Source organism: Lepidochelys kempii, chromosome 3 (genome assembly GCF_965140285.1).
Source record: "Lepidochelys kempii isolate rLepKem1 chromosome 3, rLepKem1.hap1, whole genome shotgun sequence".
Classification (NCBI taxonomy): domain Eukaryota; kingdom Metazoa; phylum Chordata; order Testudines; family Cheloniidae; genus Lepidochelys; species Lepidochelys kempii.
In genome coordinates this window covers 101,588,813-101,605,386 of record NC_136382.1, presented here as the reverse complement: position 1 = coordinate 101,605,386, position 16,574 = coordinate 101,588,813, and the positions used below count along the sequence as shown (strand labels likewise).

At 45.2% G+C, this 16,574-nt stretch overlaps 1 protein-coding gene across 5 annotated transcripts in view; it reads right to left on the bottom strand.

Moving 5' to 3' along the window:
* The window catches only part of ENPP1 (ectonucleotide pyrophosphatase/phosphodiesterase 1), a 71,266-nt gene extending 55,116 nt beyond the window's left edge, over window positions 1-16,150 (bottom strand). For 2 of the 5 annotated variants that reach the window (XM_073337338.2, XM_073337340.2), the window contains exon 1: window positions 15,663-16,150. In XM_073337338.2, the coding sequence (XP_073193439.1) occupies window positions 15,663-15,836 (174 nt within the window). In that variant the 5' untranslated portion in view covers window positions 15,837-16,150. The remainder of the gene's footprint in view (window positions 1-15,662) is intronic. The other 3 variants (XM_073337335.2, XM_073337336.2, XM_073337337.2) reach the window with 2 other exon arrangements.
* Window positions 16,151-16,574: the final 424 nt, after the last annotated feature.

The following is a 16,574-nucleotide window of genomic DNA, read 5'->3' as shown; positions in this document are numbered from 1 at the left end:
AAATAACTGTTTTATTGCTGACACTGTTGAAATCTGGAAGGAACCGAGTGAGATCTTAAAAAGAGAAATATGCAGTGACAGAGTTAAATTTCAAGCATTAAAAAAAAAACAAATGGGACGAGCACTATCTCCAGCTTATTTTCTCGCAAATATTCTCAATACTCGGTACCAGAGTCAAACCTTAACTGCTGAAGAAGAGGAGTTGGCTATGACATGGACATCAAGCAGTCATCCCTCCATAATGCCAATTACAATAAACTTCAGAGCTAAGGGTAAACCATTCAAGAAATTTATGTTTGCGGATGATGTTTTAAAGAAAGTCCCACCAGTGAACTGATGGAAGTCACTTAATTACTTGGACTCAGAGACTGTTGAAGTGATAATCTCATTTTTAACAGCAGGAGCTTCTTCTGTCAGTGTAGAAAGAATATTTTCTTCCTTTTGGACTAATTCATTCCAAATTAAGAAATTGTTTGGGACCTGAAAAAGCAGGAAAGCTTGTTTGTTCATAATCTGGAAAAGAAAAACAGGAAAATGAAGGTGAAGATGACAGTTAGCTGCAGAAGCCAATATTTTAAGTTTCTCATGTTGACCTGGCTGACAGTAGATTTAATTTTTTTAGTATTTCATTTAACTATTTAGCAGTTTTAACAAAAACAAACCTGATTTTAAAAAACTTGAATGTTTACATTCAAAAATTCATATGCTTGTTTTGTTAAAATATTATATGTTTGCTGTTGAAGAAAGAAATCCAGAATACATAACGTTGTTGTTTTAGTTAAATAAAACAATTTAAATGTCTGTCTGGTGATGTTCTCCTCCTAATGCAGCATGGCAAGAAAATCCTCCAAATATTAATGATTAACTTGTTGAATTGGAGCTATTTATGAAGTCACTGGGAGGCAAACTGTCTGCTTCATTTACCTTTGGTAAATGAAATAACCAAACAATCATTCATTTTCTGATATAGCTGTAAAACTAATCTGAAAAGTTTTCAAAATAAATCACTTTAAAAAATGTATAGTGTGTACCTTCTAAAAACAAAACCTACATCTATCTCTGAGTTGTGATGTATTAAGGTTATAACAACCAACAAGAATGCACTTTTATGTAGAAATCCATGATTAAAACGAGTTTTCCTGACTTGTGATTTAAATCAAATCCACCCTGAATCTGTCCCAACTTGTTTTTAGCTCAGATACTCAGCTTCTTTCCCCAGACCTGAATAAGAGCTCTGTGTATCTCAAAAGCTTGAACTTTCCACCAACAGAAGCTGGTCCAAGAAAAATTTTACCTCACCTATTTTGCCTCTCTCAAAGAGTTTATAGTCAGGCCAATGACCCAGATGGTAAAACAGTGTTCTATGGCAAAACAGTCTTCTCTACATTAGCCATTTTTTCCTAAAATTTCCCACCATTTCTAACACCAGTGCAGCTCCACTGTCAGTAAGAATTAAAAGAGTTTTAATACGGACAACACACAGGAGATTTTATCACTGTCACCTAGACAAATGGTGCATGAGAACACACTTCCACTTCTGGATTGTTCAACAACAACTAACTGTGACTATTATTTCAAGTATTTGCTACACATAGTTAGCTTTTCATGCTGTGTGACTGGTCATCTAAAAATATTGCTTATGCTTCTTAAATGGATGACTCAAATCCACCAGCAGTTTCTAAGATTGCTACATGAATTTCCAGCATAAAATTATCTACAGTAACTCCTCACTTAACATCACCCAGGTTAACGTTGTTACATTGCTGATCAATTAGGGAACATGCTCATTTAAAAGTTGCGTAATGCTCCCTTATAATGTCATTTGGCAGCCGCCTGCTTTGTCCACTGCTTGCAGAAAGAGCAGCCCGTTGGAGCTAGCTGGTGTGGGTTTGGAACCAGGGTGGGCCGGCAGCCCCCCTATCAGCGCCTCACTCCCTTAAGTTCCCTGTGAGGCAGCCACCCAGCAGGCTATCAATTGCCAGGCAGTTCAGGTGTCCTTCCCGTCACTGCCATGTGCTACTCCTATCCTCTGCCTTGGAGCTGCTCCTGGGAGCCTCCTGCTTGCTGGGAGAGTACGGGGGGTGGGGAGGGAAGAATGGTACTAATGTCAGGGTGTCCCCCTCCCCTCCTGCCCTTCCCCCCCCCACACTCCTTTAACCGATCTCCACAGAGTGGGGGGCCGGGGAGGAGGAAGACAGGAAAGGGCTCAGGACGGAGGGAGTTTGCTGGCAGCAGCTGCTATCTCAACTTGCTGATCTACTTAAAAAGGCAATGTACTTAGAGTGGGGTCAGCGTACTTAAAGGGGCAATGCACATCTCTCACACACATAGGTTGTGTGTGTGTCTCTCTCTGCCATGCTGTCTCCCCTCCCCCCATTTGTGCTGCCTTGTAGAGTGTGAGGCTACATTAACAACGTGTTAACCCTTGAGGGCTCAGCTGAATGCTAGTTCATCATCTAGCAGCAAGGCATTCCCTGGGAAATATCCCACCCCCTTCATTCACCACCTCAACCAAGCTTCACAATCATCATTGCTATGTAAAGTATTGTTTGTTCAAAACGTATACTGTGTACATATAAAATATAGTCTTTTGTCTGGTGAAAAAAAAAAGTTTCCCTGGAACCTAACCCCTGCCTATTTATGTTAATTCTTGTGGGGAAATTGGATTTGCTGAACATTGTTTCACTTAAAGTAGCATTTTTCAGGAAGGTAACTACAATATTAAGCGAGGAGTTATTGTAAATATGTATTTGCATTAATATTTGTGACATTTTGTCTGGCAGCTCATCTGAATGTTCACAGAGAGACTGGAAATGCCATTGAATTTTGCATTCTTTATTTGAACTAATGTTCACAAAAGTTACTTTGTAAGATTCACCTAGCCTATTTGGAACCATAATAATAATGCGTATGTAGTGCTTTATATGTTCAAAATGTTAAACACACTAACTTAGAACTAGCCTCATGTCCTAATTCATTATATCTAGCTAGGAAAGCCTCTGTACAAATATGGAGAGAAGTCCTAGCCCCACTGAAGTTAATGCTAATACTCCCATTTAATTCACCCATATTATTTATTTGGAGCACATACTGATGGCTAGTAGCCAGTCAACAGTAAAGTTTTGAAAAACCTGGAAGAATTTTGAGTCTGCTCCCACAACTATATTGTCATTCTCTGTAATTTTTACCTAATTCAGCAGATATCCAGCTTCCATGGTAAAAGAAACTGGAACAATTCACCCCTTGTGTGTTTCCACGGATGTCAGTAGAGTTACTCCAAGGAAGAATTGGACTCAGCAATAAATCAGAAGTAAGCCTTGCATGAACTAGATATTTATCTCTTTCAGACCTCATCTATATTAGAGAAGTTGCAGCAGTGTATCTAATTATAACCCCTAATGCAGGTATAGCAAAAACAAAATAGTTATATGGACCCATTTACTCTGGTTATCTGAGAGCCTCACAACACCCCTTTGAGGTAGAAAATGTCTATTGCCCCCATTTTACAGATAAGGAACTGAGACACAGTGGATAGGTCTATACCGAGTAAAAAAAAAAACAGTGGCACCAAGTCTCAGAGTCCAGGTCAGCTGTCAGTGTAAACGTTCAGGCTTGGGCTGGAGCCTGGTGTCTGATACCCTCCTTCCTCACAGGGTGTCAGAGTCCGGGCACCAGCCCAAGCCTGAATGTCTACACTGGAATTTTAAAGCCCTATGAGCCTGGGTCAGCTGACCTGGGCCAGCCATCGCTGTGCCATGAATCTTTTATTGCAGTGAAGACATAATTTTCCCAGAGTCATACATGATGGCTGTGGCAGAGCAAGAAACTGAACCCAGAGTAATATCCTATCCAATGAACCAGTGAACTTTCTGAATATAAACAAAGCCTCAGCTCCAAGCAGTATTCCTTCAAATAAAGTTTCAACTTTGCATCAGCACTTGCCCTCTATCATCAGATATGCGGGATAGCTATTTCATTTGAGCAAGTAAAAACTGAAAAACAGAGCGCTACAAAAGGGTCATAACTTAGAGGAACAATTAGCTTTCCTAGATTTTCCCTGCTCTGGAGGAGAAAGATTATTCCTTTTTAACTTCTTGTGTCTCCAACACCCAACTCCAATATCCACCACACAAACACACACACCTTCTTATCCAAAGGTATAGAAATTGTACAACACACACATGATTTCTATAAGCTTAATGAGGAGCTAAAACAAATTCTATAGGCTGTGTTACATTCAAAGCCATCTTTGGAAAATGAGATTACCAGAAAAACAAAATCAAAAGTGACTGTGTTCTTAAAACTCCTAAAAGTTAAGATTTTCTCATTTTTATGAAATAGAGTGGGTAACACTGTATGTAGACATGTTGGGGGAATATAATAATAAAAAAAGGAATCGGAGGACCCATTCAATTTGAAACTAGTACTTTTTATTTAACAATTAAAATGAACACCTTTAAAACTCAAACATGAAATTGATGAAGCAGGAAAGTTGTAATGTTGCAAAAACAAAGACAAAAAAATATTATATAATGTCCTTGTTCCCCCATATTGCTATTCACCTTAATTGCAAAATAAAAGAATACTTCAGGAAGACCAGCAATATTTTTTAAACCGAGATCCCCCAATAAGAGCACATAGAATTTCAAAATTCAGCATATCATGGAGTTTAAAATTGCTATTTCAGACTACCCATTAAACCTCCATTTGGTATCCCAGCATAGTTACTCTGATCTTTTGTTTTGCCTACTTATTACTTTTCAGGGGCATCCTTTAGAAATTTTATGGCGATCAACCACATTACTATTATTAATTATTATTATTATGTATTGTATTGAGGTAGCAGCTGAAAGCCCCACCGGAAAGCAAGGGTCCATTGTGCTAAGCACTGTACAAACCCATAGTATGAGCGTCCTTGTCCCAAAGAACTTATAGTCAAAAAAAAAAAAAAAAGACAAGACAGACAAAGGACAGGAGTGGAAACAGATTCTCAGAGGGGAAGTAACTTGCCTAAGATTCATAGACTTTAAAGTCAGAAGGGATCATTGTGACCTCCTGTACACTGCAGGCCACAGAACTTCATCCACTCCTGTAATAGACACCTAATCTCTGGCTGAGTTACTGAAGTCTTCAAATCATGGTTTAAAGACTTCAAGTTAGAATTCACTATTTACATTAGTTTAAATTTGCAAGTGACCCGTGACGCTTGCTGTAGAAGAAGGCGAAAAATCCCCAGGGTTTCAGCCAATCTGACCTGGGGGAAAATTCCTTCTCGACACCAAATATGGCAATCAGTTAGACTCTAAGCATGTGGGCAAGACCCATCAGGTATATACCTGGGAAAGAATTCTCTGTAGTAACTCAGAGCTCTCCCCATCTAGTATCCAGTCTCCAGCAACTGGGAATTTTTGCTCTTGGCAGTCGCTGATGGGCCACATGCCATCATAGGCAGTCCTATCGTACCATCACCTCCATCAACTTATTACGCTCAGTCTTAAAGCCCTTTAGGTTTTTTGCCCACACTGCTCCCCTTGGAAGTCTGTTCCAGAACTTCACTCCTCTGATGGTTAGAAACCTTCATCTAATTTCGTGCCTCCAGCTTTTCACCCTGACCACACCACACGATCCATTGTCTACAGCCAAGCTCTGCGATACAACCGCATTTGCTCCAACCCCTCAGACAGAGACAAACACCTAAAAGATCTCTATCAAGCATTCTTACAACTACAATACCCACCTGCAGAAGTGAAGAAACAGATTAATAGAGCCAGAAGAGTTCCCAGAAGTCACCTACTACAGGACAGGCCTAACAAAGAAAATAACAGAACGCCACTAGCTGTCACCTTCAGCCCCCAACTAAAACCCCTCCAACGCGCATTATCAAGGATCTACAACCTATCCTGAAGGATGACCCAACACTCTCACAAATCTTGGGAGACAGGCCAGTCCTTGCCTACAGACAGCCCCCCAACCTGAAGCGAATACTCACCAGCAACCACATACCACACAACAGAACCACTAACCCAGGAACCTATCCTTGCAACAAAGCCCGTTGCCAACTGTGCCCACATATCTATTCAGGGGACACCATCACAGGGCCTAATCAAATCAGCCACACTATCAGAGGCTCCTTCACCTGCACATCTACCAATGCGTTATATGCCATCATGTGCCAGCAATGCCCCTCTGCCATGTACATGGTCAAACTGTCAAAAGAATAAATGGACACAAGTCAAATGTCAAGAATTATAACATTCATAAACGAGTCGGAGAACACTTCAATCTCTCTGGTCACGCGATTACAGACATGAAAGTTGCGATATTATCAGAAAAACTTCCAATCCAGACTCCAGCGGGAGACTGCTGAATTGGAATTCATTTGCAAATTGGATACAATTAACTTAGGCTTGAATAGAGACTGGGAGTGGCTAAATCATTATGCAAGGTAACCTCTCCCCCCCCCCCCCAGATGTTCTTGTTAAACCCTGGATTTGTGCTGGAAATGGCCCACCTTGATTATCATACACATTGTAAGGAGAGCGATCACTTTACATAAGCTATTACCAGCAGGAGAGTGGGGTGAGGGGAGAGGGGAGAGAAAACCTTTTGTAGTGATAATCACCCATTTTTTCATGATTTGTGTATATAAAAATGTCTTCTGTACTTTCCACAGTATGCATCCGATGAAGTGAGCTGTAGCTCACGAAAGCTTATGCTCAAATAAATTGGTTAGTCTCTAAGGTGCCACAAGTACTCCTTTTCTTTTTGCAAATATAGACTAACACTGCTGTTACTCTGGAGCCTAAATTTGTTGATGGCCAGTTTATATCCATTTATTCTTGTGTCCATATTGGCGTTTAACTTAAATAACTCCTCTCCCTCCCTGGTATTTATCCCTCTGATATATTTATAGAGCAATCGTATCTCCCCTCAGTCTTCTTTTTGTTAGGCTAAACAAGCCAAGTAATGCGAGTCTCCTCTCATAAGGTAGGTTTTCCATTCCTCGGATCACAGGTCATCAGTGGCAGAGCCAAGAATAGAATCCAGGTCTCCTGAGTCCCAGCCCTGTCCTCTAAACATTGTATCACACTGCCTCTGGATTGCTTTTGTTGAATCTTCTAATCAGAGCTACTGGAGCAGAATTGATAATTATACCACATGGACATAATTCAAAGCCCACTGAAATCAATGGCAGTATTCCCAATGATTTCAGTAGACTTTTGGCTCAAACCCAATGTGACTCCTCTGTGACATTCTATACCTTCGGGGAGCATGCTGTAACCCCCATATTCCTCATTGTCATATCATCGTGCTCTTACGTATAAAGCATGCTTTGTAAGGTATCAGGGGAAAGGTTATGATCTGCTGAAAGTCATTTCTCTATCCATATATGTATATATCATTAATACATTATGAGCATTGTGTAGTATTGTTGTCACTAAAACGTTCTGTAAATTGGGGGAATCAGCCAGAAATTAGCTCCCCAGAGGCAACAGCAAAGAAAGTAACCAATGCCGGGGAGGGGTCTCAAACAACCATCAACAGCCATTGTCCAGCAAAGGAGCTACAATGCAATGACTCACCTGTATGAGGCCACACTAGGGGAATTGCTCAACCTTGCTTGGAGAGACTCAGTAATGCTCACCTGACTCTGAAAGGGGGAGGGGGGGCGGGAAAAGGGGGAACAAAGCCAAGAGGGAAGAAAGGACATGATAAAAGGGAGAGACATTTGCCATGCTCTCTCTCTCTTCCACCTACATCTACAGACACCACCACCACATGACTGAAGCACTGATCAAAGGGGAGACCTGGCTGAGGAGCAGCCAGCCTGTGGTGAGAGGTTTCAGAGTAGCAGCCGCGTTCGTGAAAAGAAAAGGAGGACTTGTGGCACCTTAGAGACTAACCAATTTATTTGAGCATAAGCTTTCATAAGCATCCGATGAAGTGAGCTGTAGCTCACGAAAGCTTATGCTCAAATAAATTGGTTAGTCTCTAAGGTGCCACAAGTACTCCTTTTCTTCCTGTGGTGAGAAGCATCTAAGTTTGTAAGGACATTGAAAGTGTTAAGATCAGCTTAGAATGCATTTTGCTTTTATTTCATTTGACCAAATCTGACTTGTTATGCTTTGTCTTAGAATCCAAGTGATTATATCTTTATAGTTAATACATTTGTTTATTCTACCTGAAGCAATGCGTTTGGTTTGAAGCATGTCAGAGGATCCCCTTGGGAGAACAAGCCTGGTACATATCAATTTCTTTGTTAAATTGATGAACTCATATATGCTTGCAGCATCCACTGGGCATAACTGGACACTGCAAGACGGAGGTTCCTAGAGTTGTGTCTGGGACCGGAGATACCAGCTAGTATCATGCGGTTGCAAGTAGCTGGGAGCTTACACGCCAGAGGCTGTGTGTGAACAGCCCAGGAGTGGGGGGTTCTCACAGCAGAGCAGGGTACAGCTGGCTCCCAGAGTCAAGGATTGGAGTGACCTAGCAGATCACTGGTCCAGATAACACCAGAGGGGAACATCACATCCTTGCAATCGTGTTTTTTCTTACTTCTAAATTTTTAAGTACCAAGACACATTCTGTGGGTTGGTTTTAGGTGCAGGACTGGAAAATCCATAGTTTGGACTTCGGTTTCCATGTGATCATCCTCCTTAGAGAGGCAAGGTCAGCGTTGCTTCCCCACAGAACTAGAACTCAGTCCAAAAATCTACCTAATCTCAGGTGCTCTGTGGGAGGCCAGGGACATTTCTTTGGAGCCCCTGCACTGCTTCCTGGCCCAAACAGTCCCAGTAACTTCCCATGTACACCTCCATTGGTTGTGACTCCCAGAGCATCCCCAATTGCAGTGGGGGAAAAGAAAATAATCAACCTGACAGCATAATCTTAATACTGGGTTATATATGTTTTTTCATGGGTTTCTAAAGGAAGACCTAGCAATCCCCAACTCCTTCCCTTCCCCATAGGGCTCTCATGGAGGGTCTTCTGTGTGATATTTAATTTGATTTAAATAATAATAAAAAGATGCCTATACAAGATTCTAAGCAACCTCACACATTTGGTATTCCAACAAAACTCCAACAGCAATACACACACTCCCTACCCCTCCTTTCCACCCTTCATCGTCCTGGGAAGCACACCCTTGGCCCTCTCCAAATTCCCCAGCAAACAGCTGTGTTTTGCAGCATGCCCGGAAGGTCACCAGATTTGAGCTACTTTGGACCACAGGGGGAGGGAGCAAGTTCCTGAGTACCAGGTCCTTCACAGAGAGCATGCTGCCACCTACTCTGTTTTAATGAGAGAGATCCAACTTTATCATCTATGCTGACTGGAGCTGTGGCAGTATGGTATTGGAAGAGAGGCAACCCTTTAGGCTGGCAGGTTTTAGGACACGGAGATCAACAGGCAGCTAGTAAAGATCTTGGAGAGTTGACGCCATGTACTCCCAGCAAGACGCCCTTAGTAAGCAAGCCACCAGAGTCTGTACTAGCTTCAATTGCCAAATGGTTTTAAGATGCAGCCCCACATAAAGCAATATTTTATTGCAAGAGTTTAATTCTGAGGTAACAATGGCAAGGTCGGCACCCTGAAAGAAAGCCTGCAGCTGCCTACCCAGACAAAGGCAGCAAAAAGCTGGCTGGGTTACTGCTGCAGTATGATCATCCAATAGTTGCGAGTGGTCTAGAGTACACTAAGTTTCCAACCCTGCACACTAGTGGTAGATAAACTCCTTCAAAGAGGCTGTTATTATTTCTGCCATCTCTTCAATCGGTTTCCCTCAAAGCACCATTATCACTTAATTCTTGTCAGGATTGAGCCTCAGCCAGCTCACGCTCATCCATGCACCGATCTCTGGTGGACACTGATTGAGGCACATCATCTGAGTTGGTGGAGACTGAGACATACAGTTGGGTGTCATCAGCAAACTGAAGACACAAACCTCATGTCTTCTTATTAACCTTTATGACAAAGTTCCTCCTCTGCGTTGGTGGGTCCTGCACTTATTGGTGGATTTGCTCGCCTCGGAGCTTCATAGCAGCCCTCAGTTTGGCCACTTTTGCTAGTGGCTCAAGCCTGCCGTTCACTCAGCTAACCTCATCACTGGCCAGCATGGGAAAAAGGAAGAAGAACAATCCCCGCAGTCTCTGCTGATCCACCGTGAGGGTTGGGGAACAGCCCGGAGACCTTCCCCTCTGGTGGAACCCACAGTCCAGGTCAGCTCCTCCTGTGTCTGACCAGGAGTTGGGAGGATTTGGGAGGAACCCGGGCCCGCCCTCTACTCCAGGTTCCAGCCCAGGGCCCTGTGAAATGCAGCTGTCAAGAGTGCCTCCTGGAACAGCTGTGCGACAGCTACAACTCCCTGGGCTACTTCCCCATGGCCTCCTCCCAACACCTTCTTTATCCTCACTACAGGACCTTCCTCCTGGTGTCTGGTAATGCTTGTACACCTCAGTCCTCCAACAGTCCGTGTTCTCACTCTCAGCTCCTAGTGCCTCTTGCTCCCAGCTCCTCACACACACACCACAAACTGAAGTGAGGTCCTTTTTAAACTCAGGTGCCCTGATTAGCCAGCCTGCCCTAATTGATTCTAGCAGCTTCTTAATTAGCTCCAGGTGTCCTAATTAGCCTGCCTGTCTGAATTTGTTCCAGCAAGTTCCTTCTTGTTCTGGAACTGCCCGTTACCTTATCCAGGGAAAATGGACCTGCTTAATCTGGGACTAATATATCTGCCTTCTAACTCTCTCCTGTAGCCATCTGGCCTGACCCTGTCACACCTTATTAATGGCCCCATATACATGTTGTACAGGATTCAGGAGGAAGGGCAGCAGAATGGTACCCTGTAGCACACCACACTTGAGAGTTTTTTGGGAAGAGGAGCAATTGCCCACAATTACCTATGGAGATCTCTCTGAAAGAAAACAATGAAGCCACTGAAGAGAAGCCCCTATCAGGGTGTGCAGGCAAGTCAACAACAACTCATGATCAATGGTATCAAATGCAGGTGACAGATCAATAATCAGCGTGGAGACTTGATTCCTACCAATGGGTGGGAAGGGGAACAATGCCACAGAAGTGTGTCTCTCCCCATTTTTTCCCCCTCCACCCTGATCCGAGTCCTCTGAGTCCATTAGTGGAGAGAATGATCTGGCTACCAGTCAACAACTTTTTCATTCTTTGGGCCAGATCTTCAACTAGAGAAAACTGACATACATCCATGGAAGTCAATATAATATATCAATTCACACCAGCCAAGGATTTGGCCCTCTGTTTATGCTAAAGACCATTTCTGACTCAGGTTCATATGGATGGTCCATGTGAGATAGTTTTCATCCAAAGCACAGAACTCCCCACATTTATACTCAATGAACCAAATACAGTCCCAGTGCAAGGAGGTGTAACTCCACACCACTTTTTGTTCTGCCCACAAACCTCCATCAGCCACTATACGTTCCTGTGCGGAGTGCCTTTGCTAAGTACTGTTCTGCAGCTTATAAGGGCTTGTGAAACCACCACCCTAACCCCACCCCCACAGGTAGAGCCCCCATACTCTGTTCCCCTTCACACAGAAGCGATGAAGTTCTTCTGTAATTTGGGTCTTGCACCCTTGTGACTGAGGGCAAGCCACATGATGCCCTATATATGCACAACTTCCATTGACATCTGTGGGACTAACCTGTAGCTAGAGAGAGGAGAATGTAAATGAGCCCTGTTGCTTTCTGAAGAAGCGAAAACCTTAATGCAAGTGCTCTCTGATCATCAGCCCTGAATCAAATGCATTGTTCAGTATTTATAAAAATCCTAGCACAGCTGGGTATGAAACCATTGCACATATTGTTACATCTACAACTAGAAATATTCTCTCTAGAAGCACTGGAGAGATACAATCTCTCCATTATAGCCATGTTTAAGGGAGAGACTTTCATTTCTAACCCCACTTTTAAGGGCCCTTTGGCTACAAATACTCATACTTTTTCTCAGTCTACCATCACCCCAATTTTCTGGAAAGTTTTGTAAATTCCGTGTGACCATTCTGCATTATCGGAGTGTCAGCAACAACAGCAAAAGTGAAGGGCAAGTCATATTTTTAAAGAGATTTTAAAAAACCCACCTTTATTTGTGCTTGGATTACTCAAAAATTGCTTCATTTAAAATTTCAGACTCTCTGTGTATGTAATCCTCAGTGAGGGATGAATACTGTGACAAGTCTGAGGGAGAACACTGGTTGAGCAAATAGGGCTCTGATTTAGCAGAGCACTTAAGCACACCCGTTACCTTCAAGCATGTTTAGGTCCATCCTTGTTCAGCAAAGCTCTTAAGCATAGAACTGGGAGGGAAAGTTTTCCCATTCCATGAAAAATTTTGAGAGATCAAAAATGTTCCCTTCAGCATTAGGACAGAACAGAAACATTATGAAATGTTTCTATGAAAAAAACAAAAATAGATAATACAATAGCCAGTATCACACAAGTTAGACACCTGATTGACAACAGGGTCTTTGTCTTGGTCTCCCAAGATGAATGTCATAACCACTGGAGTACACAGTCAGTGTCTCGTTCTCTGGGACTATTTAATTATTAATGCAAAGTGGAATAGATTGAACAGGAGTCAGGACAGAGTGAGAGGACACCCACACCCCTCAACATATGTGACAGGCTGGTGGTTAGGATGTGCACGTTGGATGTGGGAGAGCTAGGTTCAAGTCCCTGCTTCAAATCAGGTGCCTTGAAAAAGTGAGCCAAGTTTTCACCATCAGCCCTTTCCAGCAAGCACCAAGCAATTTTGGGGCTGTGCTGACCCTATATAGCAGGGGTGGGCAAACTACGGCCCGGGGGCCAAAGCCGGCTCTCCAGATGTTTTAATCGGGTCCTCGAGCTCCCACCAGGGAGTGGAGTCGGGGGCTTGCCCCACGCTGCGTGGCTCCTGGAAGCAGCAGCATGTCCCCCCTCCAGCTCCTACGCATAGGGGTAGTCAGTGGGCTCTGCATGCTACCCCTGCACCAAGCGCCGCCCCCACAGTTCCCATTGCTGGGACATGCTGCTGCTGTTTCTGGGAGCTACTTGAGGTAAGCGCCCCCCCGAAAGCCTGCACCCTGACCCCTTGCCCCACCCCTGATCCCCCTCCCACCCGCCAAACCCCTCAGTCCCAGCCCAGAGCACCCTCCTGCACCTCCAACCCCTCATCCTCAGCTCCACCCCAGAGCCCGCACCCCCAGCAGGAGCCCTCACTCTGCACCCCAACCCCATGCCCCAGCCCGGAGCCCCCTCCCGCACCCAGAACTCCTCATTTATGGCCCCACCCCACAGCCCACACCCCCAGGCAGAGCCTTCACCCCCTCCCATACCCCAAACCCCAATTTCATGAGCATTCATGGCCCGCCATATAATTTCCATACTCAGATGTGGCCCTTGGGCCAAAAAGTTTGCCCACCCCTGTTCTGTAGCTAAGTATAACATACAGAGTATGGCTGTAACCACCTTCCAACACCACACCTCCTTCCCCCCTCCATCACACACACACACACACACACACACACAGAAGGCTTTTCACCAGTGGGGCTGCCGGTCAGTTCTACAGCAGAAAAATCTGCCAAAAACTCTGGGGTGAATTTAGCATGTAATATAATTACACTACCTACAACAAGACTAAAAGAGACTCACAAGTGATTATGTACAGTTCACACTTACAGCTAATAGTTAAAGATTTTTAAAGGCAATTGTGAGGTGGTGCACAGTTCATTTGAAAGTGTAAGCAGAGTTTGTGTGTTAGCCCTAATTATCAAGCAGGTTGCAAGTTCACATATATATTTGAAAAGGTACCTCAAAGCTGTAGGCTTTACTATACTGTACTTAAAAATTACTGCTTATGCACACACAAGCAAAAGCAATATTTTGTATTTCTATAGTGTCTTCTTCCCAAGAATGCCAAAGCTCTTTATATACATTAATCATTTTAGGCTCATAAATCCCTGTGAGACATGAACATTATTATCTTCAATGTACAAATGGCAACAATGAGAACAGAGGAGATGCAGCTGTACTAGGAAACTGACCCATTACTAACAACCACTGTCAGCAATGGGTCTCCCTGAAACAGGACTGAAAATGGTTTCAAGGGACACCATAAACTTCTAATTGACATAACTTTAAAAATTAATGTAAAGTAGTTTCTGGTCCTGCACCTGTCCTTCTGGTTCACTACAAATTTTTCAGTCACATTTTTGTCTATTTTCTTCTCCGAGGTTGCAGTGCCAAATACCCACAACAGGGAATAAACCACCATTGATTTCAAAGAGAGGAAGCAGTGAAAATGAGTGCTATTAAATGCAGAAAGTAAACTAGATGGTGAAAAAGAGAATCCCCGCTCCTCTAGTCTCTTTCAGATAGGATATTACTTATAAACGTAGAAGATAAAATACTTTCTGACAGAACTGTGGAACACTCTCTCTGAGCTGCTAATGGAGGCAGGATGAAAGTGTGTTCAGCCCTACCACTCAGAGAACCCTTCAAGAGTTGGTAGTGCTAAAAACTGTTCTGTGCCTCCCTAACAATTAAACCATTTACAGAACAGGATGACCCACCGCAGACAACCATGGTAAAAAATGGAGTACTAGTGGCACCTTAGAGACTAACCAATTTATTTGAGCATAAGCTTTCCTGAGCTACAGCTCACTTCATCTGATGAAAGCTTATGCGCAAATAAATTGGTCAGTCTCTAAGGTGCCACAAGTCCTCCTTTTCTTTTTGCGAATACAGACTAACAGGGCTGCTACTCTGAAACCTGTCATGGTAAAAAAATGGGTCAATTTCCTGGTTGGACCCGAGAGCTGTGACTGGCTCGCCTACAGCCAGGCAATGAGCAGAGTAATGAGTGGAACGCCCGTGCACGGCTCACTCTCCTGTTCTCCGACTACAAGGATCTCAACGCGTCGCAGAAGGTATTTTTTTAATGCCCTGTTGAAGCACATGGCAAAGCCCTTCGCACAAGATGTTTTTAAATCCAGAGTCAAATTCATGCAAGATAAAGTGAGGCACTTGGCATTTCTGCCTGGGTATATCTCACATACCCACACTGGCTACATCAGCCATGCACATTAAAGCGCCACCCCGTTAGGCTTTATTTAATGTTATGGTACAATTGCTAGTTCCTCACACTCCCTCTTGAGGGGAAAAAAAAGTGCAGAGCCAAAGACAGAGGAGCGGAGGTTGCTCCGCAGCAGGCTTTTTCATTCCTCTGCAGCATTTCAGCACTCACCCGGGTGCCTTTGGAACCAATCAAGGGGGCTGCCCGGCTCCTTACGGCCAGCGGAGCAGGGCAGCCCCAGGGAGCTGGGGACCACTGTTCCCGCTAAGCTGCGCGCCTGTGTGCGGGCACACAGATCCCAAACCCCGCGCACAGGGCGGAACACCGCGCGCACAAAAACCTGCGCACAAGCACAACAATTTGCACAGAAGAATTTTTTTTTTTTGCCCACGCGGCCTGTCAAAATTTTGCACAGAAGACATTTTTTGCGCACACAGGGCCTGTCACAAATTAGAGGGAACACTGCTGGGGACTAAGGTCCTACCGGTGGCTATTCATGGCCCCCTCTGCAGAGCAGCTGGACCCGGCCCTAGAGGCACCTGCCCTGAGCCCCTAGCACCTCGCTCGCCTCTTACCAGGGAGAGCACTGTATAGGTGTTGGGGTTCTTGCTTTTGCCTCTAGGCGCTGCCTTCTCCGGCTCCTGGGCGAGCTCCATGGCTGGGATCATGGGCGCCGCCGCCTGCTCCGCTCCGTGGCTGAGGCTGCGCTGCCCGGGCAGGCTCCCCGTGACGTTCCCGTCTCCCTCCATCGTCCCCGCGCCTCTAGCCTGCGGCGCCGTCTCCGGCCGCCGCTATTAATAGGGTGACAGAGCAGCCCCGGGCCGGGCCGGGCCGGCCCCGCCTCCCTCCTGGCCAGGCGCACGCCTGGCGCCTTCCCCCGCGGCTCAGGGCTGGAGCGGGAACGCGGGGCGAAGCCAGTGCCGCTTCCTGGCCCGCGGCTGCCCTGCACTGTGGGGGGTGGTATGAGGCGGCGTTTCCCTCCGCGCCTCTTCACGCGGCCCCGCTTTCTGCTCGCCTCTCTCCGCGCCCTTCTGGCCCCCAGCCCCCGTCCCAAATGGCTAAACGCCTCGCGCCTGCTGGCTGGGGGTGAGATAACGTGGCTCCCAATAGACGCGGGAGGAAGAGGAAGGGGGGCTGGGGGTGGCTGGCAGGGAGATCCACGCTGCTTTCCTGTGCGCCTAGAAAAGCGTTTCCCCCTGGCGTGCCCAGGCTTCCCCCGCAGCCCCTGCCCCCCAGCTCTGGGCACAGTGAAGCAGAGACATGGGGGGGGGGGGTTCAGTCAAGCTGAAGAGGATGGGAACTGCTCCTCCTGCCTTACTGGTAAAGGGACCCCTGCCACAGTGTTAACTCTTTACTCCCTGGGTTCAGTCCCCGCAGGAGGCCAGGAAGGTTTTCAGTGCCAGTCTTGTCTCGTGGTCTGGCTTTGGAAGCTGGCCTTGCTTTGCTCTCAGCTGCAGCACCACCCTCCACAGGAGCTCCTCTACTGG